This window comes from Parasteatoda tepidariorum, chromosome 9 (genome assembly GCF_982258835.1).
Source record: "Parasteatoda tepidariorum strain Cologne lab strain chromosome 9, Ptep-v5.0, whole genome shotgun sequence".
Lineage (NCBI taxonomy): Eukaryota > Metazoa > Arthropoda > Arachnida > Araneae > Theridiidae > Parasteatoda > Parasteatoda tepidariorum.
The window spans coordinates 58,610,433-58,638,293 of record NC_141763.1 but is presented as its reverse complement, the minus strand read 5'-3'; the positions used below and the strand labels follow the sequence as shown (position 1 = coordinate 58,638,293).

The 27,861-nt window shown below is 29.0% G+C and overlaps 1 protein-coding gene across 1 annotated transcript in view; it reads left to right on the top strand.

The window, feature by feature from the left end:
* Positions 1 to 20,653, top strand: part of Rpn10 (regulatory particle non-ATPase 10) — a 29,644-nt gene extending 8,991 nt beyond the window's left edge. Inside the window, exons 5-11 of the mRNA XM_016054103.4 lie at positions 6,399 to 6,467; positions 7,030 to 7,091; positions 11,449 to 11,605; positions 12,191 to 12,296; positions 14,568 to 14,723; positions 19,064 to 19,131; positions 20,279 to 20,653. Of these exons, the coding sequence (XP_015909589.1) occupies positions 6,399 to 6,467; positions 7,030 to 7,091; positions 11,449 to 11,605; positions 12,191 to 12,296; positions 14,568 to 14,723; positions 19,064 to 19,131; positions 20,279 to 20,455 (795 nt within the window). The 3' untranslated portion in view covers positions 20,456 to 20,653. The remainder of the gene's footprint in view (positions 1 to 6,398; positions 6,468 to 7,029; positions 7,092 to 11,448; positions 11,606 to 12,190; positions 12,297 to 14,567; positions 14,724 to 19,063; positions 19,132 to 20,278) is intronic.
* Positions 20,654 to 27,861: the final 7,208 nt, after the last annotated feature.

Below are 27,861 nucleotides of genomic sequence, written 5' to 3'. Positions count from 1 at the left end.
GATTTAGGGATTTGATTTTGAAAAATTTGATGCAAAAAATTTGTATAAGTTTCTGAGCTAATGGATTTTGATGCAAAAGCCCACATGTAGCGTGTAAGGTGGTCAATAATTAAAGTTAAATATTTCTTTGTTGAATTATAGTAATTCAATCCACCAACACTATCTATTGCTAGTAAGTCAAAAGACTGATTAACAGGGGGTAAGGATTGTAATAATCCAAATCTTTTTTGTCGCGGTTTTTTTATTTAATTGGCACGTATGACAATGTTTACAAAATTTTGTTATATCTGAAGTTATGTTGTTCCAATAAAAAACAGGGGTTATTAAGTTAATCATTTTCTGAACTCCTGGATGATTAAACTTATCATGAGCATTTTGCAGAAGTCTTAATCTTAACGAAAATGGAACAACTATTTTAGTAAAATTTTTCTTACGTACACACAAAACATTATTGATATCAATAAATTTACCTTGTAAGTTATCTTTCCTTTGAGCTTCCACTATTTCACTCAAGTTCAATAAATGTGAAACATGAACATTATTATTTTTACTATTACTTTGGACAATTGAATGTGTTGCATCTCTCGAAAGCCAATCTGCTTCAAAATTAGCAGAGCCTTTTGTGTATTTAATATCATATTCATACATACTTAACAATAATGACCATCTAAATAATCTTCCTTTTAAATTTTTAACATTTTTTAGCCAAACTAAAGCAGCATGGTCAGTATGTATGGTGAATTTTTGTCCAAAAAGGTAATGATGGAATTTATTTAGAGAATCGACAATAGCAAGACATTCAAGTTCTGTAATTGCATAGTTTTTTTCATAGTCCCTTAATGAACGAGAATGAAAAGCTACAGGATGCAATACACCACATTCATCTGTCTGTTTTAGCACACATCCAATTCCAACTAATGATGCATCAACAAAAAGATGACATTCATGATTAGGGTTAAAAATTTTCAAAATTGGTTTACAACTAATAGCATTTTTTAAAAGTTCAAAAGATTGTTGACATTTATCTGACCACACCCATTTTACATCTTTCTTTAACAAATTATTTAAAGGATGTCGAATACTCGCATAATTATCAATAAATTTATTGTAAACATTTATTGATCCGAGAAATCTTTGTAATGATTTTACATTTTTAGGGGGCAATAATTTTTTAATAACCTCAATATTATGGTTATCGGGTGACACAATTCTATTTTTAATTTCATATCCTAAAAATTCTATTTGTTTTTGCAAAAATGAACATTTTGAAAGTTTTAATTTTAAGTTTTCCTGTTTACAAATATCAAAAATCTTTTTAAGATGAGTTAAATGTGCATCATAAGAATTAGAAAATATAATGATATCATCAAAGTAGTTTGTAGCAAATTTAATTTTATGTTTATTTAAAATTCTACGAACTGTACGTTGAAAAATGCTCGGGGCATTCTTCCAGCCAAAAGGTAATCTTAAGTATTCAAATAGACCATTGTGAGTAGCGAATGCTAATTTCTCAGTGTCATCAGGATGAATACGAACATGATGATATCCCTGTGATAAATCTATTTTAGAATAATAACTACTATTAGACAATTTTTCTATTAAAGTTTGTATTAAAGGTAGAGGTTCAGAATCTGTTTTTGTAATTTGATTTAGTTTTCTATAGTCGATACATAAACGACTCTTTTTATTTTCATCTTTTTTAAAAACTAAAGTTACTGGGGCAGCATAAGGGGATGAACTTTCTTTTATAATGTTATTTTTTAACAATTCCTCTATTTGTAAATCAATTTCTTGTTGTTGTTTTGGGGATGTTTTGTACGGCCTTAGAGATATAGGTAAATCTGAGGTTAACCTAACTCTTTGCGGTTCCATTCTAATTTCTCCTACGTCGTGTTTATGTTTTGCAAAAATATCATCATAACTTTCTAAAATTTCTTTTAAGTCCACATTTTCTATTTTGCTTTCATTTTTTATTTTTTCGTCGATATTAACCTGATAATGTGTGCACCCATTACCTAGATCTATCTTCGAATCATTTGAAATTTTTGGACATTTTTTCTTTTTCCTATTTGTCCGTTTCCTTTTATTTTTGTTATTATTACCTTTACATTATTTTTTTCAATGTTTACTTTTACTGAAACATCTTCAACTTTTATTTTTTCAACATTTTTACCCTTAACATTTTGAGAATTTTGCTGTCTAATGTGCAAAGATAAGTTGTCACTGTTAAAATTAGCAGAGGTGATCAATCTCTTACCAAATTGAGTAACAACTGGCCCGACACAATCAATAAACAAACAAAACTCTTTGCAAGCCTGCAACCCAAGTAAAGCATATGGTAAATCAGTATCAATTACAAAAAACTTAACTGACTTAACAATTTTGCCTAATTTAAGGGGAAACTCACAAATTTTGTTAAGTGTTAGTTGTCCTTTCGTTTGGGTAACCTTTAATTCCTCACATTTTTTAATAGGAATATTCAATTTTAACACCAAATCTTTTGGTATTACATTTAATGTTGACCCGGTATCAACATTCAATAATATCTCTTTTACTTTTTCATTTTTATTTTGTTTTGGACGTCCCTTTACGTATTCATTTTTCACTTTATATCCATTTAGGTACCTATTTTCTACGATATATCCGTTTACGTACTCGTTTTCAACTATATATCCGGATATTAGTAATTGCTATTGATTACTTGTCATATTTTGAACGTTCACATCAACCACATTACTAGGGTTGTTTACACACGTGGAGCCCATGTGAAATTGATTCAAAAGTCCTTTCTTTGAGCAATATTTACATTCATTCAATGGGTTCTCCTGTGTAGTATGATGTATTTTGGGTTTTGTCACATTCGGGGTTACATTTTTATTTTTAGGACAAGCCGGGGCTTTATGTCCTGGTGCATTACACTTAAAGCACTTAATGTCATATTTCGGGTTTTCTAACTTCCTAACATATGGTCCCTTATTAGCTTGAAATTTATATTTATCTAAGTCACTTTTAATTTTTTCATAAAGTTTAAGTTTTTGTTTAAATTCAAAAAGGTTACTGGCTCCATAAAGAATTGTTTTATTATTTGTTTGGTCTGGTATTCCTTGAATTATATAAGTGATTAAAGCTAAGTCATCAATATCACTTTGAGTAGCTATTTCTCTCATTTTTAGGAAATATTCTTGAAGAGTTTCATTATACCTTTGTTTTCTTTTTTGCAACATTGCATGTACTTCTGCACTATTGCAACTAAGTCCAAATTCTTCAAGCAAAAGATTTTTTAGTTTTGCATACGAATTTAACTGAGTTTCACTTCTAATTAAAGTTAATGCGTTACCTTTCATGCATCTTTTTGCAAATAAAAACTTTTGCATATCAGACAATTTAAATAAATTAGCATGAGTTTCAAAATTTTCAAACCAAGAATTTATGTTATCATAGCGATTTCCATTAAACATAGGGGTAACTGCTTCAATATCTGAAAAACTAACTACTAATTTTGTTTCATTTTCCCTATTTATATTATTACTAGAACTTTGACTATAGGATACCATATCTTCATCAACACTAATTTTTGTACATATAGAATTTAAATTAACTTGTGTAAATTGATTTACACAAGTTTTAGTTGGTAAATGTGGTTCAAAATCAGTTTGAGTGTGTTTACTCTCAAACTGAGTAGTTTCCTCCTCATCTTCGGAGGGATTTTCCTTTACGATCGAATTTTTTAAGTGATTAAAATCACATAAACAATTTAAAATATGCTTGGCAATTTCCTCCTTATTTCCTTCACTGGAAATATTTAGAATGTCTGAAATTTTGATTAAATCCGAAAAATTAAAAGTATCACAAATTTCTTTTAGTTTGTTTGCAAATTCATTAGTGTTAGTTTCAAAAGAAAATTCTGAAAAATTAAGAATTTTGTTACGGTTTAATCTAGACAAATCATTTGGAAATAAAAGTTTAAATAATAACTTAATTTTGTTTGCCTTCGTTACTTTAATTGACGTTTGAACCACATCTATTTCTTTTAAAAACATTTTAAAAGCAGTATAAATGCACTATATCATAAAAACTATGTATCATAAAAATAAAAAAAAACAATATAAACACAAGAATGCACTTCATACTTCACTCTTTCAAAGATTCGTAATAAAATAAAAAAAATTAGATTACTAAAATATGAAGTAAAACTGATTCATTATCGAGGAAAAAAAAAATATACAGATGTTCACTGGATTCATTTTTGTTACTTAAAAAAAAAAGCACTTCGAAGGAGAAAATAAATCCTTTCCTTTGAAAGAATTTTCTCTAAAGGAGCAGAAGCTCGTCTAATAAATATAAATCGCGCACATTTTTCTTTTCTTTTTTTTTTTTTATTTATTTATTTTTTTTCTCACAACATCTTGATTAGGACTTTCGCACACTTGATTAGGACTTTTTAAAACACTAATCGCACACTTCATTGTTTCTGAGGGCACTAACAGGCATTGTAGACACAAACGTTTTCATGGCTGTCACAGTTTCTTTCAACATTCAGCAAAAGCGAACGGTCTGTCTCCAGTAGGTACCGTAAAATCACCGATGAAGCAATTTTTCTCCCGGGTGGGTGAGGAATCCTTCTCGACGAGGTAGCGGTCACGTTAGGCCAAGTCCCACGAGATAGTATTGCACAAAAATTTTCTTTCAAGGGGTTTCCTGCACAAAGCAAACATCCTGCGAGGCTTCTAATGATTTTTTAGTAAATTAGTATTGAGAGCAACATGATTGAAGAGTCCAGTTGTGCATAATCTTCTTTTATTAAGTTGCGATGGTGAAATAGCAGTTTAACCCCTCTCCGAAGCGGGAGAGGGGGAACAGATATCCCGTCTAAGCTGACGGATTTTATTTTAGCAAGATAAACATCAAAAATTAGCGCTCTGCATTTTATAGGATGATTAAACAGGGTGAAGAGGTCCCAGTCATATGCTTTTTCTGTATTCTTACGCCTCATCAAATTTATTTATTACTCAAAGCAAATCGTTTAATCTTTCCTTATATGGAAGTGAAAGATCTTAAAATAACTTCTCTTTTGAAGTATTAATCTAATTATTATTCATTGGCATGTTTTTAGCCTTGAAGTCCCAAAATAGAATTTCTACCCTTATCCTTTACTAAAGATATTTAATAAAAAGGAATGAAGTTTTAATGCTTTTATTAATACAAAAGTATTTAATTTTTGTATTACATATATATAGTTCAAAATGAAGATAAAACAAAGGAAAATTACAGACATATGAAAAAAAAGGGGGGGAAAGGATAAAAAAATTTTTTTAAAAATCCGGAAAATAAAAGATATAATCTTTTCATCAGCCCACACGATTATATCCACAAAAAAGAGTGCTTTCTGATATTGTATCAATAGTGCTAAAGCGAAATATATCAATACAACAGTGTGAGGAGCACTTAAAAAAAATTTACAAAAATTACAACAAATAAAATAGAACCCAATAAGTAAAAATAACACATAAAAGCAGAAAATAAAATAAAGGAAAAAGAAAAAACTGAATAAAACAAACTATAAAGTGAGTAGCGAATTCAAATGTACTTACATGAACGGGAAATTTTTCAAGAATGATTTAAAATGTTTTCGTAACAAGATTGCAAAATATGAAAACAAAAGCGCAAATGGAGCGTAACTAGAGGAGTTTTGTTTTAAAGTGCTGCTCTTACTGCATTGCTGAAGTCCGCTTGATTTGTTAGTTACCAAGGATGGGCCCGAAAATGGATGTGCACAAGGTAATATTATACTGGATAATTTAGAGAAATTGACTATAAATAATTTTAGAAAATAAATATTTATTTAAGAAAAAAAATATATAATAGAAAAGAGAAACACGAATTGCCTGTTTTTGCACATAATTTTAGCCATGGATTGGCCCGAAATGGATTTGCACATGGAAAAATTATATCAATTAACAAAGAAATCTTTTTAGTAAATAATTTTAGCCACAGATTTGCCCGAAATGGATTTGCACATGGAAAAATTGTATAAATTAATAAAGAAATTTATTAGTAAATAATTTTACCCACGGATTTGCCCAAAATGGATTTGCAGATGAAAAAATTATATAAATTAACAAAGAAAAAAAAATTTTATAACTTTTTTTTAAATTTATAACTTATTAAGACAGGAAAATCTGCATTTGAATTAAATGTTGTTAATTTGCTATGTAAAGGAAGTGTTTGTGTTTAGTAGCTATTTATGACAAAAGTACTCTTGCAAAATGCTTCTGTTACATTGAAAATTTGAAATGAAACTAAAATTTAAAATTTTGTTCTAAAAGTGATACTAATTTTATTTATTATTTTTTGTTTCAACAAAACTTAAATGATAATTTTTTAAAAACTTTTTTCAGATCATAAAATTAGCTAAGAAGTTCAAGAAAGAAAAAGTTTGTGTAGACATTGTTAATTTTGGGGAAGATGTAAGTATAATCGAGTAATTCACAGAAGAATTTGGTGTATAATTTGCTTGAAAAATTAAAGAGTATTTCAATAAAGTATTTCTAAAATTATCAACAATTTCAAATTTTAAAGATATGTAAAAATAATTTTTTTTTTTCGAAGTAAGACAATATAGATGTGAGATGAGCATATTGCCCCTTCTATTGTCAAATTGAATTTTTATACTGAATATTTTCTTAAAATCATACTTCACTATCAGTAACACAAAGTACTTAAATACTATTTAAACTTTTTTTTAAATAATTTTAAGTTTAACATTATAAATTAAGTTAAACATTATATGAGCATTTAAGTGTTAAAAATTAAATTAGTAAGGTTTAACCAGCCAATTATGAATGTTTTTTTTTTTCCCTTTAAATAAGTTAAGTTTAAACAGATTTTTCTAAAGCTTACTTTTTTTCTTTCTCCACGAAAAATTTAATTAAAAAGAAATATCTTAAATATTTTATTAAAAAAAAATATTTTTTATATATATTTTTTAATTATCGATTTATTATTTTTATTTTATCTTTTTTTTTATAGGCTGTCAATACAGATAAACTAACATTGTTTATTAATACTCTAAATGGAAAAGATGGTACTGGGTAAGTAGAAATTTTTTTATAACCCTATTTGAATGCAAAATTAATTAGAAAGTCTTCATTTCTAGTTTTTTTTTTCTAAGTAATGTTGTGCTATTACTTAAAAAATTAAAGACTATTAATATATTTAAAAAATATTTTTTTTCGTCTATTTGATTTAATAAATTAACATATTTGAATTTTATAAATTGATATATATCATGAAGCAAAAATAAATATTTTCTTAATCAAATATTTTCTTAAATAATTTGACTCTTTGTTTATCCTTTGTTTTGTTAATACTTTGTATTATTATTTATGATGAACGACCTAACACATAAATTAAAATTGTTCGGTAGTGATTCATTACTTTTATTAAGAAATTTGTCATGAAAAGTTATCTAACTTTTCAGATAAAAATCTATCGCATGGTCTTATTAGTACTCATTAATTAGGAGATAATGGATTAATAAAGTGAACTTATTTTAGCTTGTCTTGATGTATATCACGTTCAATAAAAATTTTGATATTCATGCTTTTGTGTACAAAAATGTAGAAGACATGAAATTTCTTCCATAGACTTTGTGTTAAAGAAAACCTTCTGGAGAGACCTTTAAAGCCTCCCCCAGTGACCGGGAAAACTTGTACACCAAGTGAGGAAAAGTTCAAAAAGAGAAACACAAAAAATTTATAAACAAAAGATACGTAGATTAAAATGTATTCAAACTTTAATTTAAAGACCCTTTTTGATGATCTCCGAAAGAGTTCTCTTTTGACGATCTCTCTTTTTGACAACCTCATACTGCAGTCGGAGTGCACTAAAGACAATACTATCAACGATTTACTTTTAGAGTTGAAAGTTAAGTTAGGAGAAAAAAAATGAAGCAAAGAAACTTCTCATTTTTTAAAGATAACTAAATTTCAAGGTATAAAATTAAATGCAAACTTAAATTGAAAAACGTAATTGTTTATTTATTTAAAATGGTTCTATCATTCATAGTTGGTAAATTTGTTTTTACACATTATTATTACCTGTATGGATCATTTTTATTGACGCTAAATTTTATACAAAGATTTGATTTTCATGGCCTCAACACAAGCGGCATTTCCACACCAAGAAAGTAGCACTGACTAAAATTAAAATTGTTTACAAAAAATCATGTACCTTCGATGGCTTTTTGTAGTGAATGTAAGTAACCCCTAAGAATGACCAACCTCCATTAACGACCATTTTACTGTGGAACATAGAGTGATCGCTCCCAAGAGGGTTCACTGTATATATGTATGAATGTTTTGCGACACCCAAAGATATAGTGAACTATCTAAACCTTTAAAATTCAATTTTTAGTGATTTTTCACTTCTCTCCTTTTATTATTATTTATTTATTTTTTTGTTCAAAAGGGCTACAGTGTTTCCATTTTACCACGTTTATATGAACTTGCCTTCGTGTATGTCTGTCCGGGTGGAATTTTGTAATCGATTTTAAACTAACTTCCCGACTAGCTACAAACTTCAAATTCGGCACATAGTTCAGAATTGGATGACAATAAAAAGAGACATACAAAGTAAAATAAAATTAAAAAAAAAAATTTCGAGATTGTCTTTTGTTGTCGATTCCATTATTTCAAATTAGTATTACATGTCAGGGGAAAAGATTTTTATTGTCAGAGTATTTTTATTGCCTGAAAAATCACGTGGTAGGATCCAGTTTTTCCTCATTCATTTCCAGATTGTTTTGGTTGTCATCAGCATAAAACTTATGAAAGTCGTAAAGGTATTGTTTTTCTATAAAGATTTTTGTATCCCTAATTTAAAATGAAAGTTCTATTATTTTAGTAGTGGTCTTGTAGTAGTCTTGACTACTTTTGACTAAGAAAAATAATCTAAATAAAAATATATATTTTTAAAAACCACGTTTTTTGTAATGAAGAATAATATTTGAAAAGTATTAATTTTTAAAAAATATAAAATAAAAATTAAAGAAATTATGATTTAAAATAAAAAAAATTCAAAACAAAAAATAATATTTTTAAAAACCACGTTTCTGTTGTGGAGAATAATAATTAAAAAAAAATTGAAAGACGAAAAACGTGGGGAGCATGAAATACATAACAGTACATATACACATTTTCTTACTCATACACATGCGCAGCCACATATACATTCACATACATATGCATATACACAAACATATTCCACATCCACATTCAGATACAATTACAGATATACATACACATATTCTCAAGAGCACACATACACACACTAATATAACATTACTGTTATGTATTTCATGCGCCCCACGTTTTTCAAATTTTTTTTTTAATTATTGTTCTCCACTACAAAAACGTGGTTTTTAAAAATATTATTTTTTGTTTTGAATTTTTATCCTTCTTCTGTCTTCTAACTGGGGTTCACACAAGCAGGGTAACAAAATGGTGATTAATGCCAAGTCCTTATCAAATGTTGCTAAAATCTTGTGCATAATAAACTAGTAATCTCCTCACTTGAAACATTACCATATTTTGTCATTTATACTATTGCTTCGTATCTGAATTATAAAAATCATGTGAAAAATTGTAGTGTTTCATATGAAACATGAGACACTACAAGTTTTCACATGAACAGCTGCAGAAAAAGTGACAGACAAAACCACATTTGCGATAAAGTATTTGTGTTTTGAGCATATTAAAAAATGACTACTCAAATGTGTGTTGTTGTTGTTTCTAATCCCCATGAGGTCCATCACAATAAGACCAAATCCATAAGTCCAAAAATGTCCAGAAAGTCTAAAAACAGTTGAGGTTTTGAAAAAACCTCGTCGATCTTAAAATCGATACAGTTTAGAATATGCTCGGACGAAGTCTGAGCAGTCCTACATTTAGTGCAAAGTCCAAAAGTCTTTTGCCCCTGAACATACGAGAGACACCTCAAGTGACCACTTGCAAAGCGAGATAAACAAGTCTGCTGGTTTCTAGGTCCCTCAAAATGCAAGGCACTTCCAGGTCATTTTCTGAAATACCAACTATGCGGAGGTGGAACCCTCTAGAGGCCCATAAAAAAATTTTTGCACTCTGTAAAGACCTCAATGACAGTGGAAGGTAAATCTGGCTGTAAAGGTTCCAAAGAAGCATCTTTAGCCAGTGAGTCCGCCATCTCATTACCTTTGATTCCAATGTGTGATGGAATCCATTGGAAGTGTACCCCAAAGTCCACTGAGAGCCTGAAGAGCATCCCCAAAATTCAAGCCGCAGCCCTGTCTCCAACATTCATCCAGTTGCTAAGGTGTTGGATTGAAGTCTAGTACCATGAGTCTAGTTCAAATGTGTGATTCAAGTTTCTAATGTGGAAAGAAAAAATCAAGATTTCAAAAACTGCTGGAAAAAAAGATTGAAAGAGAAAAACTTAAATTTGAAATAAAATTTGATGCAAGTCAATGTGTCTAAATCTTGTATTATTACGGCATTTTAATAATCTTAGGAACTACATTGTAATAATTGCTCAAAAAACCATATGAGCTTAAAAAAAATCGGCGTGTCAAAATGTTGTAAGGTATCAGGATTTGAAAATCCATTGCATTAACTTCTGAAAAACTGTCAAAAGACCATGGGATTTTACAACAATGAAATTCTTACGAATCACCAAAAAGTAATTACTCAAGTATTTAGTGTCGTAAATGTATAGTTTAAAAAAAAATCCAAATTTTATTATCCTCATGGCATTTAGAATATTTTCAAATTGTAATATTTATGCTTTTATAGTCATTATGCATAGATCTGTTTAAAAATTTATCTGCACCCTAAAAACTGTGTGTACTGTGTATAGCTTAAACTTTTTTACAATTTTCCATATTGTTATAGTTTTGAACCTCAGAGTTTTTGTTGCACATGTATACCCTAATTGTAAATAGCACGACTCTTATTGTATGTGGGGGGAAAAAACACTTTTTTTTGGTTAAGGCAGGTAAAAATAGCAGGGTCTTTGATCAATTCCGTTAATCAACGTTCTGATAAACAGGTTCTACTGTATAAGATACTGTCTGAGAGAATAAATCTAAATTTCATCTAGAAAAGATAAATTAGCTTTTTTGAATTAGTGACAGTGCAGCAAATGTATGTAGGTAGATTTATTCTTTTTATAATTGTAATAATATTCACAACGGTCTGTGTATACACAAACACAGAGTGAACCCCCAAGGAATCTTTGACCACTAGTTTGAAAATAATGTTCATTAGTTGAAAGTCATTAATTTAAATTTATAATTTCTTTTTTTTTACTTTACTTTTTGAGTACTTTAATGTATTGAGTAAGAATATTTGAATATTACTTTTTGGAAGTAAATAAGTTATCAAATGTATGTAATGTAGCATTTGCATTTCTCAGATCCCATCTTGTTACTGTACCACCTGGACCTCATCTCTCTGATGCATTGGTCAGTTCTCCTGTAGTTCAAGGTGAAGATGGTAGTGGAGCAGTTGGAATTGGAGGTATGGGATATGAATTTGGTGTGGATCCCAATGAAGACCCAGAATTAGCTCTTGTAAGTAATATGATTTATTTATTAAGTTTTTTTTTAAAGTCAAATACATATGTATGTTATACTTATAGAGTAATAACCACCAAAAATTACTTTTTAATTTAGTCAAGTTTTGTTCATAGAAATAAAAAGCGAAGTTAGAAATTTTTCTTAATGGTTGACATACAAATAACATGACAATTCGCTGGTTCAATTTAAACACAATTGGATGAATTAAGAACATTTCACAAAAATAAGATGTTGTTTCTAAAGAGTAATTGGGACTATTTTTTTATGTAGCTTGTGTTCTTTTTTCCTTATACATTGATTGGATAAAAATCTTTGTGTAAAGCAAAATTTCTGAATGAAGTTTTTTTCTTCTTAACCTGGTTTAGATGCAACGGGATTATTGTTCTTTCATAGAGATTGTTTTAATATTTTAGTAAAAATAAAACATTGAAAGGTCTAAAAGTTAATGGTTGTTATAATAATCATATTTAACTACTTACAATCACATTTTTTCTCTATTTTATGTATTGTCAACTGGAGTTATTTACGGGCATATGGTTTTAAATTTTTAAGATATTTTTATTTTATTTTCTACCATAGGCGTTAAGAGTTTCTATGGAAGAACAAAGGCAAAGACAAGAGGAAGAAGCTAGAAGGACTGTTTCTGCTACTAGCAATGAGTCTGCTGGGCAAAACCCTCCTGATGGTAAGGCTCACTTGGTCAATTATACTCTTAACCCCTTCCTTCTCGCTTCCGTGAAAATGACGGGGTGAGATTTCACCCTCACCCTCGAAGTAACACGCCAATAAGAATAAAACTGATTACTTTCTTTTGTCCAGAAAACATTTTATTCCTCATTTTACGCACCAGATGGCAGTACCAAGATATTTTTTGAAGGTAATTGTAGTTCATTTCTTTTAAACTAGATGTCAGCACTAATCAAATACGTGTATTCGGCAAAATAGGCACTTTTATGACCATTTTCTTGAAAATTAACCAATTCAATTGTTAATATTCAAGTTTTGTCCGATATTCAAGTTTTTAAATCTAAGTGTACTCGTATGTCCAAGCAAGGTGCCAACTATTTTGATTTATCCATAATTATTACGATTTCATAGTCAAGATTATGGTTTTTCAAGAATTTTAAAAAAATGTAAAGAAATCTTCTTTCTACCCTCCCTCAAACTGAATTATCCCTCCTTATAGAAAAGCAAAAGAACAAGTTCAAATCTGAAATATTGTGAATAAAATTTTTTAATGGTTCTAAGGCAGTGAGGGCTAGTTCTAATTTAACCAAAGACTAAAACACTGATTCCGATTAATTAATTTAATTTCACCATTTTGTAATGATTTATAAAGTTTTAGTGTTGTATAATTTTTAATTAAGTACCTGTATCTAAATATTCATTTATTTTTTTTAATAGTAAATTTCTGCATTATTGATATTATATTCCCATGATAGAAATAAGTAGTACATACACCTTAAAGTTTTGCTGATTCCAGTTTTGTAAATTCTTTATATATTTCTGTATTATTGTACTTTCTAATTACTCATAGCTGGTTCAAAAAGTTGGTATCTCTGTCAAAGCACCTCATTTAAAATGTTTATTGTTCAAAAATTGTGCTAAAGAAAAAATGTCTGAGCTTAAAATATGTGAAGAAGAACTGAATAAGACATATGTCTTTAAAAAGTGTTTAAAAGAAATAATATTTTAAGATACTTTTTTTATTAATTTACTATTTTGTGCTTTTTTTTTTTTTTTTAATGTTGTAAATTTAATTTTATAAATAGCTATATTAAAATTATACTAAGTATATAATTTTCCCTCTCACTTCCTGAATTTATTGTATTGTACTCCTGAAAAACTCCTTAGAAACTCCTGAAATTTACTTTCTTAGAAAGAGTATGAACCCTGTACTGCTCTTGTGCGGCACCAAAGCTGTGGTTATTCCATTCTCTTAGCAAGTAACAATTGTGACATTCTGATTTTAAAGGCGGACATTTTGTAATTGAGAATAATTTATAAAGGTTTTAAAAAGCTTATGAGGCTGCCCTGTTTGGGCAGCCCATGATATACTTTGATCCGTGGTAGAATTCTGTCGACATTGTAGCGGAGTGTTACAGAGTTTTTACAGAAAGGTTTTTCTATTTGGGAAGCAAATAATTTTGATTTTCTTTTCGGCAGAACTTTTCAAAAGAAGTTTTTTCTGCTACAGAATTGTCAAATGATGCCTTTGAGGTGTTGAATGAATGCTCCTGTTTTTTTTATTTTCCTTTTGATGCACCACAGACAAAAAAAATAATAATAATAATAAATAAATAAATAAAATATATGACTGGTATTAGCTCGAATTTCAAATTTATAATATAAAGAGTAATTTCGAAATCATAAAAGTTCAAATAGTAATTTGCTCTAGAAACAATTTTTTGAGAACATATTTTATATATTAATAAAATATGACAGACTGTTGCAGATGTGTTACAAATTCAGATTTGTTGTATACAAATGTAGCATACAAAACACTATATGCGTATGTGCCATTGTAAACATATAATGTTTTGATTTTTTTTTTTTTTTGCCAATTATTGCTTTAAATGTGCACTCGTTTTTTTTTTTCTTTTTTTAAAGTCTCAATGTTTTTCATTTGCTCAGTTATTGATATTAATGATTTCTTAAACTGTCAATATTATTATGGCACAAAAAGTTCCAATCACGCATTTAAGTACCCTAATTTTGGACGCTGTGGTGTTTGAATTAACCAAAATAAAAGATACAATTTTAATATAAATGCTTTGTAATAGACTGCATTAATACAAATTAATAGTATGATTAGAATTATTCATGTTTTAATTATAAGAAATCCAAAGCATTTTCTTGTGATCTTTGAAAACACTCAAGTTAGTGAATATTATTGATTTTAGTGTGAGGAAGAGATTGAAAATGTATTTATATCTGTAATTTTTTTTCTATTTAGACAGTAATGAAGAAGCTTTGCTTGAGCAAGCTGTTGCTATGTCTTTAGCCAATACTGAAGCACCTCCATCTTCTGGACCAGTTATTCCTGATTTTGCTGCAATGACTGAAGAAGAACAGATTGCTTATGCAATGCAGATGTCTTTACAGCATGCACGTAAGTTATTGTTTAGTATCTGCTTGGTATACGCAGTTTATCTTTAATGTGATTGCACTTTAGTATAAAATTGTGCATTATGAAATCAATAGTTCAGTCTAACAATTTCATTTTTGAAGAGAAATTGATGTGTAAATATTGTAGAAAATCATAACCTTCTGCAGAGTTTTATAAGTTTTTTTTTCCTACTAATTTAGCAAATTAAATTATTATTTTTGGAGTGTCGTAATAATTAAAAATAAAAAATGTATTCAAAATATATAAAGAGAAAAATAATATGTTTGATAATAGTTAAAAGCTAAACAATCTACTTTTGACTGTTACTTCTAATTTCAACTATGGCAACTTTGTAATAATTTTGAGAGTTAAATGTCCATCTATATATTTCAACATACATCTATATATTTAAATATCAATATAACTATTATAGCAATGTTCAAGCATAAATTTCTAATTTTAGAGAATGTGTGTGAGATTCTTATTTTTAAATCATTTTATTATATATTATTGTAATAAAATTACGTGAATTATTAATATAATAAAATTGTTATTGCATATCAATAGTTTCGTATTATGTTAGAATAAAATCCCCCCCCCCAAAAAAAAACGGAAAAGCCTTACCTCCAATTAAGTACTTTCACCCATAATTTCAACAAATGAAATTAATCTTAACTGCTTGGCTTTTCTATTTTGCATTTTTCAGTAGGTATCTTAAATTCTCTTTGGGGCCGTTCAAAAAGTACGTACATCCCGAAGGGGGGGAGGGGATTTGCTATTATGTACGGTTTTGTACGATGGGGAGGGGGGGGAGGTATTATACAAAGTACGTACTTTATAAACATACACCAAATTTAAATTTGACTTTATCCTACACACTCCTTAAGTAAATATTTAATGTTATTTAAAACATAATTATTTTAATTTTTATGATAAAGGGGGGTAGACTAATAAAATGTACGTACTCTAGGGGGGGGAGTAAGACCTTATGTACGAAGGGGGGAGGGGTTTAAAATTTCTCCATTTTTGTGTACGTACTTTTTGAACGGCCCCTTTGAAATTTTCACATTTTATTTTGCTAATTAATTTGTGCCAATAATTATTTAAGTTACAAAATCATACCCAAAAATGTGCTTCCTCTGATTAAACATATCCTTTTATCGATGGACTTAGATATTTGACCCTTTAGATATACAGGTATACAAGGTAAGATATACAGGGGGTAATCGTCATCTGGGTTATATGGTGCAAATAGTTTGGTCAGGAGAACGGTTCTAAACTTGGGTTCCTTAATGTTAATTTTATTGTTTATGTCTTTCACAATATCTCGAGATATTTTGAAGAGAATTGAAAAATTTGTGCACAAAAATTGTTTAACCAAAGATAATTCAAAGACCAAGATAATCCCGTGCAAAAAATAACTTATAGTAAGCATTTACTATTATTTATTTATTTAATAATAATTGGAAAAATTTTGAATTGTAAGATAAGCAATTTTTACATCATTTTAAAAAATGTATTTTTAAATGCAAAATATAAAATTTGAACAAAATGGGTCGAATATATGCTGAGAAATTGAATTTTAAGAATGCAACTTTTTCTAAATTCAGTTTCTCAGAAACTTTTCTGCCAATTTTGCTCAAGTTTTGTATTTTGCCTTTTAAAATACTGTAAAAATTTTTACATCTTAATATTCAAAAATTTTCTGACTACTATTAAATGAAATATATATTTGTCAACTTTCACTCTTTCTGAGAATAGATTTTCCAAGTGGTTGTAAAACAAATTACCAAAAATCAATCTTACTCAACAATATTGTATTTATATTTTGACTAGTTTGAAATTCGCTATTCTAAAAGACTATTATGCTTTTGGATATTCATTGTAATTATTTATATGTAGTGGTGGTCAAAATCATCTATTAACGAAATGAAATAAGTTTTGCTTCCACTTTAAATATGAAGATAAAATTTTATGAGAAAACTGGGAGAGTTGGCAGCTATGCAAATAATAAAAATGTTTACTAAAAGTAAATTTTTCATGGATGTATTTTTAACTCGACAATCATGTGCAAACATTTTTCTTTACTTAATTTCTCGAGACATGGCAAAATATGCTTAAAATGAAATTAACATTAAGAGGCACAATCTTTTGGCCATTCTCCTGTCCAAACTATTGCAACTCTATTTTCCAGATCAAGGCTACCACCTATATCTTGGGGGTCAAAAATCCAAATCCGTCAACAACAGAAAAAGCATGTTTATTTAAAGAAAATGCAAGTGTGAGTCTGATTTCGCAAGTTAAAATAGTGTCTGCACGAATTAGCATATTTAAGGTCACCCCTTGAATTTTTAAGATTGAGTCCTCGAACGTGAAGATCTGATCCTTAGCTCAAAAGTTTTTCAAGGTGGTCTATTTTTTATATTTGCACTGTGGTTCAGGATCACTTTTTTTTGTCCCATTTTTAATAAATATTATAGTAAATAAATCTATTGTTTAACAAATATATTGAAATGTAAATTATTTTATTTATTAAATGTTATTTTATGATAAAATTTCAATAATTTTATTCTATCTTAATTATTTCTTTTTAAAATGAAGTTTTTAAAAGTTAGACTTTCTATTCACAATTTTTATTTGCATGTTTTTTGTTTTGTTTTTTTTCCAAACTAGAATATAGATGATATTTATCATAAAAACAGTGACAACAACAAAAAAAAAAATAGTTTGGCATTTCGCATAAATAATAAAAAAAAAATTTACATGAAATTTTTTTTAATTAATCTGCTCAAAAGCATACTTCATTAACGTCCAGAAAGATTTCGCTTATCTAACATATTTTATCAAAAACTGAAGATCACAAGTAATGGAGAGATCAAGAATAATATAAAATATGCATGGTATGCTTTTAAACTGCTAAAAGTTTTTTTTTTTTAAATTATGTTTTTAAAGGCTAATTAAGTATGTTTTCCAGCAGATCAGGTTCAAGAATGTTAATGTATACAATCGCCTTTCAGTTATGAATTAAATTTGTGCAATGTGTCAATTTTTTATTTTATTTTCAGGCTTTTTGTAATAGCTACAATTCAGATTCTTGTTTTAAGAATAAAATTTCTAGATAAAAGTTAACTTTTTAATTATATAAGCACTATTTATAAATACAAATATTTTAACCGTTATTATTTTTTTGAAAGATAGTTTAATATTAAAAAAGATAAAGATTTAAGATAATTTAAATTAATATATCTCAAATTTATATAAGAATTAAGACAATTAAAGAAAAAAGGAATTGAATTACTGTACTTAAACTATTAAGCAATGTCTAATGTTCAAAAAAAAAGAAAAAAATATATATATATATATTTTGATATATATATATATATATTTTTTTTTATATATATATATATATATATATATATATATATATATATATATATATATATATATATATTTTGATATATATATATATATATATTTTTTTTTTATATATATATATATATATATATATATATATATATATATATATATATATATATATATATATATATATATATATATATATATATATATATTTTGATATATATATATATTTTTTTTTTGATATATATATATATATATATATATATATATATATATATATATATATATATTTGATATATATATATATATATATATATATATATATATTTTTGATATATATATATATATATATATATATATATATATATATATATATATATATATATATATACAATAAATAAAATTGTTTGTTAATTAATAATATCTGTAACAGTAGATTTGTTAAATATATTTTATTGGAAACGAGAAACAAATATTGATTCACAGCTGGAATCAAACTATAAAAGTCCTGTTATTAATCAAGTACATTACTATCAGACCACAAAGCAATTGCAGAGATGAAATTTGAACTTGTTTATAAAATGTGCTGAAATTCATGCCAAAGAGAATTAACCGAGATGTTTCTTTCCATTATCAGTAATAGTTTTGGGGGGATCCTGATTACATAAATTTACATGGGCAATTTATAGCATTATCATTGTAAGCAGTAAGTATGAAGTAAAGTAACTCGTTGCATAGGACTTGTATTGAAATAAGATCTTTGAATTTAAAATGGCTAAATTATTCTGAAGATGCTATAATAATCCACTGCACCCATTGCTGTGCTAGAGGGTTTTTGCTACCAATAGAGGTTGTTATTAAAATTTTAAAAAAAAGTTGTGTATGCAATATTTTTAAACTTGGTCTGGAATTTTTCTTGTGTTCTATTTATGTAAAACTTAAAATAAATGAATTCACTTTTAATTTTTATTGATTTTACCTAGGTGATGGTTCTGAAGGAGAAGATGAGTCTAATGTTCCTATGGAAACAGATGATAAAGATCAAACAAAGGTAATTTATTAGACCTTGGATTATTCATTGAATATAATTTTTCATAATTTTATTATAACAAAATTACACAGGAAGAACATAACAGGATTCCCACGGGTCAGGGAGAACAGGGATTGCCTGGAATTGTCAGGGAATTTTATTTCAACTCCAAAAGTCAGGGAATGTTGCAATTTTCTTACAAAATCCTGGAAAATTCCTTCATTTTTCTTGGGAAAAAACCAGTCTTAAAATTGTCAATAACAATACTCAGTTATAGAGATTCGAGTTAAATAATTCTAACCTCCATTACAATTATTTATTGTAAAAATTTTACATTTTAGACCTACTGAAATGCTTCCTTCCTCATAAAATGATATTTATTTTACACAAAAAATCTAATACTTGGCATAACAAATAAAAGAATCCAAATTTTCTGATGAAAAATTTCGTAATATAGATAAAATATGGTATGGATTTTCATTGAAATTTACCTGGAAAAGTCAGGAAATTTTTTTCTGAAATTGGGTGGGAATCCTGCATGAATGCTTCAGTTTTTTATAAAAATAAATTATACCAAGGCTATTTAGATTACATTTATTTATATTATAATTGATACCAAAAGAAAAAAACTCAAAGTGTTCTGGAAGGCACTGTTTGTTGTTAGAAAAACCATGATTTTTATGTATTGTGCAGTTATCTAATTGAGATTTTCAAAACTTCAGTGCAGTCTGAAAACAGTTACGAAAATATTTTAAATCATTCTTGTAAAATTTCCCATTCATGTAAGTTCATTTGAATTCGCTACTCGCTCTATAGATTATGCTTTATTCTGTGTTTTCTTTATATTTTATTTTCTGTTTTTATATGTTATTTTTACTTATTGTATTCTATTTTTTATTTGTTGTAATTTTTGTAAAAAAAATTTTATTGATACAATATTAGAAAGCACTCTTTTTTGCGGATATAATCGTGTGGGCTGATGAAAAGATATCTTTTATTTTCCGGATTTTTTAAAAAAATTTTGAAATGAAATATAACAGTAAATATGATAAATGAAACATTGTTTTTCTAGATTTTCTTCATGTTTTTTTGTATTTATTTATTTTGCTATATACATATATATATATGATAAAAATCTTGCTTTCATCTAAAATTTTTCTCCACGTAGGATGAAGAAGAAGATCTTCAAGAAGTCATGGATGATCCTGAGTTCTTGCAAAGTGTGCTTAGAAATTTACCTGGTGTGGACCCTCAAAGCGAAGTAGTACGAAATGCTGTTGGAAATCTAGATAATCCTAAAGATAAAAAAGCTTCCCCTAAAAAAGATGATAAAAGCAAAAAATGAGATTCTGAAATTGTTAAGCATTTAAAAGTTATTTTCCTTCTAACATTGTAGTGTTTGATAACAAGTTTATCAAAAACGACTTTTATTTTTATTGCTATTAAAAGGACTCTGTTTTCAATTTTGTTTTGTTCACTTGTTTATATAATATGCTCAAAAGTTACTGAGAAATAAATTATGCCTGACTATTTTCTTCCAAAATTTGCCTATTTTGTTGTAGTTAATTTTCATTTGATAATTGAATGTTCCTTGATATAATATTAAAATTCCTAGCCTTACATTTATTATCTTTAATAGTTTGGGCATATTTATTGGAAATCATGGGATATATTTATATGAATATATTGAATATTTATGGATAAAAAGCATTAAAATTACTTTAAATTTAAAGCTAGTCCTAGGTAAGTGTGTATAGTGCTATTGCCGTGCCTTGTGGAACTTTTTTACATAAGTCCACATATCTTTAAAAAAAAACTCACATTTTGATATCTTAATTGAAATTAGAAGAAGAAAAAAAGCTAATGCGTTTTTGTAAGGCCCCCTAAAACAAAGAAAATAAAAGGTAAAATAATTATCTTGGTTCAGATTTTTTTTTAATTGATTTAAAAGGAAAACATTTTGTTTTGATAGTTGAAAGAGTAATGATTAATATGATGTAATGCAAAGCAAAAAAAAAAAAATTTCAAGGAACCTCTTAATAAAGGTTTGCACTTAATAAAGGCTTGTTTACATTTTTTAATAATTAAAACTAAATAGTAAACACAACCATGTGTTATGAAGAACCATAAAATGCTGATTCTGTACCATTTCATCAATATTAATATTTGCCAGCTAAGAAATTTAATAATTTTTGGAGGAAAATTTGTTTTATTATTTTGCACAATTTTCTTTTAATATATAAATTGAACAGGGTTCCTACACGGTCAGGAAAACCTGCAAAAGTCTAGATATTCTAAAATTAAGCTAAAAAGTCAGGATTTTTCTTACATATTCATAAAGTTAGGAAAATTAAAAAAAAAACTATAGTTCATTAAAAGACTGACTGGCAAAAATAAAGTTTCAAGGAAAAATTCTGTAATTTAAAATATGTAATTTTCTCATAATAACATTCCTCTTTCCCTGGTAGAACCTGTCCTGTTAGCAATTTTCCTCCTGTTTATCCAATGATAAGGAATTTTTGATAGGGTTGCTAGGTTTATTGTTCTTCGTATGAATAACTGGTTTACAGACAACAGCAGAAAAAGCAAAAAAAGGAATTTTCACTGTTTTGTGATGCTATCAAAAAAAAGAGCAAAAGAGTTTCTTCGAGTTTAATCCACAGCAAAAGAGATTAGATAAAAAAAATTTGAAATATTTGCAGGGAGAAAAAAATTTTGAAAATATGCAGGAGGTTATAAAAATTGTTCTTATCCTCTCTCATGGTAACGCAACAGTCAAAGGGGGGGTTTTCAATCAATAAAAGCTTATTGGTTGAAAACCTCAATGAAGACTCTCAGGGGTCTGCCCATTCTGAATTTACTACCGTTTAGCGGTACCTTCCCAAATTCAATTTTAGGTAAAACGGTAGTTTCACAAATTCAACTTTAGGAAAAACGGTAGTTTCGCAAAATACTTTCTTAAAATTTTATTTTATTATCCCTTAAGAAATGATAAATCCATATTTTTGTGTTGATTTTTAAATATAATTTTTATTTTTTCACAAATTATGTCTAAATTTTCACAAAATAGGTACCTCTCAGAAAAACCTAGACTGACCCCTGACTCTATTATTTCACAAAGGCGTGTGTATGATTGTGTTTCGTTTATAAATAGAATAAAAAACAGACATTAATGAAAAAATGCTAGATGCTGTAAAAAGATCTAGAACAAGGTTTTAGACATTCATTAGAAGCCAAAAAGAAAAATGAAGAGAATAAAAAAAGCTGAAATTTCTAGAAAACGAATAAAAGAAAAGATAGATGATTTGAAATTAAGAAAATCTAAATTGAGGAAAACTGCTGCAACAGAACTGGATGTTCTTAATTCAGAAATTGTCAAACAACAAAACATGTTGAGAAATATATTACTGAGGAGCCCCTGAGTTTCTCCGGAAGCTTACAGTATTACAGAAATAAATTTAAAAATACTGAAAAAAAAAGATATTTTTGATTTTATTTTTCTCACAAGTTGCATAATTTTTCTATCTGATTTTTTATTTGCATATAATTAACTTTTCTTGACTTTTTTCCCCTTTATATTTCAATATTATCTTTTAAAAGAAAAGTCAGTTTGAAGTGAATTGGTGATTTTTGAAAATTTATAACTTAATGTAACAAATGTTCTAGTATGTTTCAAGAGTAAATATTATTTGAGGATACTGATACATATCTCGCAGATTAACCCGTTATATCCTGACGACACTCATGCATTTGGTTCCACTTAACATTAAATGAAATAATATTTCCATAATCCAACAGATTTTCTTGATATTTTTATTTAAATAGTTTTCATATCCAACTACAAAAACACACTAAAAGTTTAAACTAATCATGATAGTTAAAAATATGTTTCACAAGTTTTCTGAAAATATAATTTGGATATAAAGGGCTATTGCGCAATTCCACTTTAATATATATAAGTGTTTATCCTATTCAATATATGATACTTATGACTAAGTAGCATATTATGACTAATTGAAACTGCAATGTTAAAAGTTTTGTTGGAGTGGGAAACGGCGGGTCAGGAATTTTATTGTAAAAGGTCAGGAAAAACATGCAAAAGTCAGGATATTGTTTTCTCAAAATAGTGTAGGAACCCTGTTGAATTTCTAGAATTAAAAGTCAAATAGATCTAATTATATAATGTTCTTTTTGATTTTAAGAAACGGAGTTACATATGAATTTCAAGTTTTATCTTTCCTAATTTATCAGGGTGCGTAGCCAAATCTCTCAACAAAAAATAAGTACCTTTAAAGTACTTTTTAAGCACTATTTACATTAACAAAATCCAAAATAATTTTAAAAAACTTTTCATGATCATGATAAAATAGTTTCTGAAAAAAAAAATCTGTTTTCTTGATTATATTAGCCACCACCATCTTCTAAACAAATATGCAAATTTTGTACATCTAATGCGTACGCATGTGTGTAGACAGAGCTAGAGCCCCTGAATTAGACCGGAGTATAGTATAGGAGCCTTAGACAGAGCCAGTAGAGAAAAGAGCTTTATTAGTGCGTATAAGTTAAGACCTATTTCATTCGCTAGCACACCTCGGCGAATTTCTTGCGTTATTTTTGAGCAATAGGTTAAATTATAACAGTAAAATTAAATTGAGTAACCACAATTCAAATTGTAACTTTAATAATCAGTAACGACCAACGTTTAGATGATGGAATGAGGTGGCCAATTGTGGGGAGGCTAGAAGCAAGCCTATCTCAGCGTCGTGAGTAACTAATGGAAACTGTTCCAGGATACCGGATCCATAGAGAGAAAGCCTAGTCAAAGTCATCCGAGAGCCACGACTAACAGAGAAGATCGCCATTTGTCCATTATAGCAAGGCGTAACAGAGGGGCTACAGCTTCTCAGCTCTTTCATGGCTTGTATGCAGCCACAAAAACCCGTGTATCAAGGGTGACTGTTTCCAAACGACTTCATAAAAGATGGTTATTTGCAAGAAGACCTGCTGTTTGCGCCCCGCGCACTTTTACGAACAGGAGAGTCCGTTCAGCGTGATGCAGAGAGCATAGAATCATTGGACGACCGTTCTCTTCACTGATGTGTCCCGACTCAGCCTAAACACCAATTCTCGCCGTCCGTTCATATAGAGAGAGCCAGAGACCTGCTACCTACCCTCCAATGTCCGCGAAGTCGACCATTATGGCGGAGCAGGTTTAATGGTCTGGGCAGACATCATGTTGGATGGTCGCACACCTCTCTATATCTCTGAAAAAGGCTCTGTGGCTGGTGTTAGTTAAAGGGATGAGGTCTTCTGCAAGGGTGCAGTTGACCCTGAGTTCATTTTAATGGACGATAACACGAAGCCACATAGAGCTCTTCTGGTCCACGAAATTCTAGAGAATGGGAATATTTGCCGGATAGATTGGCCAGCTGGATATATAGACCTCAACCCTATACAATACAGCATGTCTGGGATGGGCAATTGCAACTCGCTACTCCCTCCAAGAACCATCCAGGAAATGAAAACAGCGTTGCTGAAGGAGTGAGACCAATTGCCACAAGAATGACTGCCATATTTTAAGAAGGCAATTCCCCCGATTAAACTTTTTTTTTATTCTGCTACCGCTGCTTCATACCTTCCGACTCCAACGAGTGTATTACAAATGTTGTTGAATTATTATTTGTTTTGTATTGTATCAAATTTCATTAAAATCGGTAGAGTAGTTCTAAAGATAATCGACCAAGTCTGCAAATTCTCTTAATTTCTTTTTATAGAAATTAAGAGTGTATTTTGAGTAATTAAATTGATTAAAAGCACTCAGTCAGGATTATATGCTCTCAGGAGTGTAAATTTAGTATCGAATATATAAAGAATGTTTTTTAACACTTTCTCAAAGTATTTGAATTAAATAATTTCAACAACAAATTGCTCATTAAGAATTTAACGTTTTCCAAATTTTCTTAATTTAACACTTACGACTTCCAAGTTAGCTTAGTTTGTTAATCTATTGTAACTGTTTTAATTGTACCCTATACCCTTGATATTTCAAATGCAACGAAATAAAATTCAAACTTAACTTTTCACACATGGAGTTTAATTTTATTAATCTATGGTAATTTTACACAATTGTGTAAAATTATCAGTTATTTAAATAAGTGATAATGTAAAAAGTATATTTTGAATCACCTTGGGTGTTAAGAACTTTTAATTAAGAATTTTGAAACAAATGATTAGTTTTATCATTAACCAAACCCTCATTAGCCAAATGTTTTCTTTTATAAACTTTGGATAGCAAATTGACCATTTCTCACCTTTTTGGAAAACTGAATTTTTTTTTTTTTTTTAAGAATTATTAATTTGAGTTCTGTTGCTTTTTTTGTGATATATGGGACACTGTTTTCTTTTCTTAACTGAAAAACCTATCACACCTCATATTTAATATATATAACCAAACAAGTTTTTTTTTTAGTTAACAACGAATAACACAAAAATGCTAGTAGGCAAAAAATGCTTTAAACGTGTAATAAGTTTGTTGCTCTCTCCCATTATTTTACGGGATGAACGCTTCGTTACTTTAAAAATCATAGTAAAAATATGTATTTTACCATTCATCAGACTTAATTTAAATTCATGTGATATTGCGGCATATCGTTAACAGTTTAAACCGTACAATTGTACTGATAATGAATGTTGGAGGTCTCTCTTAAAATTTTATTCCTTAATCTACAAGTAGCTTTTCTCAACCTGCTAGTATAAACAAGCATTAAGTTTCAAATCTAAATCATTAATGATTTATAAACACGCTAAGTATCTATAAAATGCACTCTTCAATGAGGGCGACCTAATCCAGGGGTGCATTCTGCAATTTTAAGCTGCTTTCGTATACCAGTAGTAGGAGTAGTTCATTTAAGTCGCACTAGAGCTGCACAGTGGGCTATTGGCAACGGTCTGGGAAACATCCCTGAAGATGATCCGAAGACATGACATCACAATTTTGATCCTCTACAGAGGGGATGGCACCCTCGCTTTGGTAGCCCGACGACCTGCACGCGAAGTCGAGCACTTTACGGTAGAACAGTTTAACGAGAACCAATACCGCACACCTTCGGTCCCTACGCAGACTGATCCAAGTGGTCACCCACCCGCACACTGACAGCAGCCAGTGGTGCTTGACTTCGGTGATCTGTTGGGAACCGTGTCTTAACGATCAGTCCACTACGGGACTCCGCATACAGGAAATGTTAGATTCTTTTGTGCTTGGAACAAGCTACCACATTCATACTGGGAGATGTGTGGGGATACCAGATAATGGACCTTAATCTTTAAACTTTACTAGGCATTGCCTTCCCGATTATTTTTCATACGATTATTATTAATAATACGCGTACATTATTTACAATAATGATATAAATACATATTTTAGTACCAGTAGTACTTTATTTACATTGTATTAGAACTGCACAATATAATATATGATATAATATAGCTATTGGCGGTAATCTGGGAAAAATTCCTGAGTACGATCCTGACATGCCATCAAAGCTTTGATCTTGGTGGAGGGTATGGCTCCCCCACTTTGGTAATCCGATAACCTGAGCTCGAAATCAAGGACTTTGTAAGAGAATAGTTTAACAAGGGCCGATAATGCTCAATGCTCACGGGCGGCTGCCAGTAATGTTTGACTTCGAAGGTGATCTATTAAAAACCGTATCTTACGATCAGCCAGTGGAAAGTGGAACGACAATAACATTTAGTAAATGAGACAAAAAAGAGCCTTAACCATATTGTCCGCTATTCCTTTTATTTATTATTTTTTATGGTTAATGAGCTTAGTCCGATACAGCATACACTGATATGCGTCCTTAGATTAATAAACTCCCATTGGGTAGGAGCATTCTCATTGCATGCCAAATAAATGGCAGGCAATAAAAATGCTTTTAGAAATCTTGGAGCTGAAGAAAACGCTTAATTTACACTTCGACTGTCGCTGTGGAGTGACTTATTCTAATTCACTTCATACAAGGGTATAGGATCAGTCGTTTTACTGGGGTATAGGTAGGGAGAGTCCTGTAATTTTGTTCATTTCTACTCCATTAGAAATAGAAATTCGCAAGCGCAACACTCGAATACGCCATCTGGGGAAAAGACCGCTCCATGGCTTGACCCTTCCCTCTCCTCCTTTTCTCAGTTGCATAGAAATGTGCAACGATATTTCCAGTTTTTTAAAAATGTTTTTCATATTTAATTGTCACAAATATTTCTTAAAAATTCCACGACACTTTCTTTTGAAAATATGTTCAATGTAGTTTTCGGTTCCATGTAATTTCCTAACTTAAATGTTTTTAATCTATTTGAAAATCAAGACGGAAACTAATGTTCTTCTTTCTCCAATGACTTTCCACACACTATTGGTGAAAGCATGTAAAGTATTGCCATGTATAGAGAGTTCTGCTCGACGCCACTGTAGCCCACTTGCTCTTCTGTACGAATGGCTCATAGCCTCCACTCGCTTATGCCTTGAACTTTATTTTAAAAAGTTTAAAATATTCTTTTCCGAAGAATTAAATAGCTTTAACTTATATTTCAAGGAAATTAAAGAAGAATAACCACGTATTATTGATAATGAATATGGTTTGTTACCTCACTAATATTTTCTACAAAATCAAAATAGAGGGTTCGAGTTTTGATTAAAATACACAAAGCTGAGCTGGATCGTTTATCTGCCACAGCGGTTATGTTCATCCAGCAAGT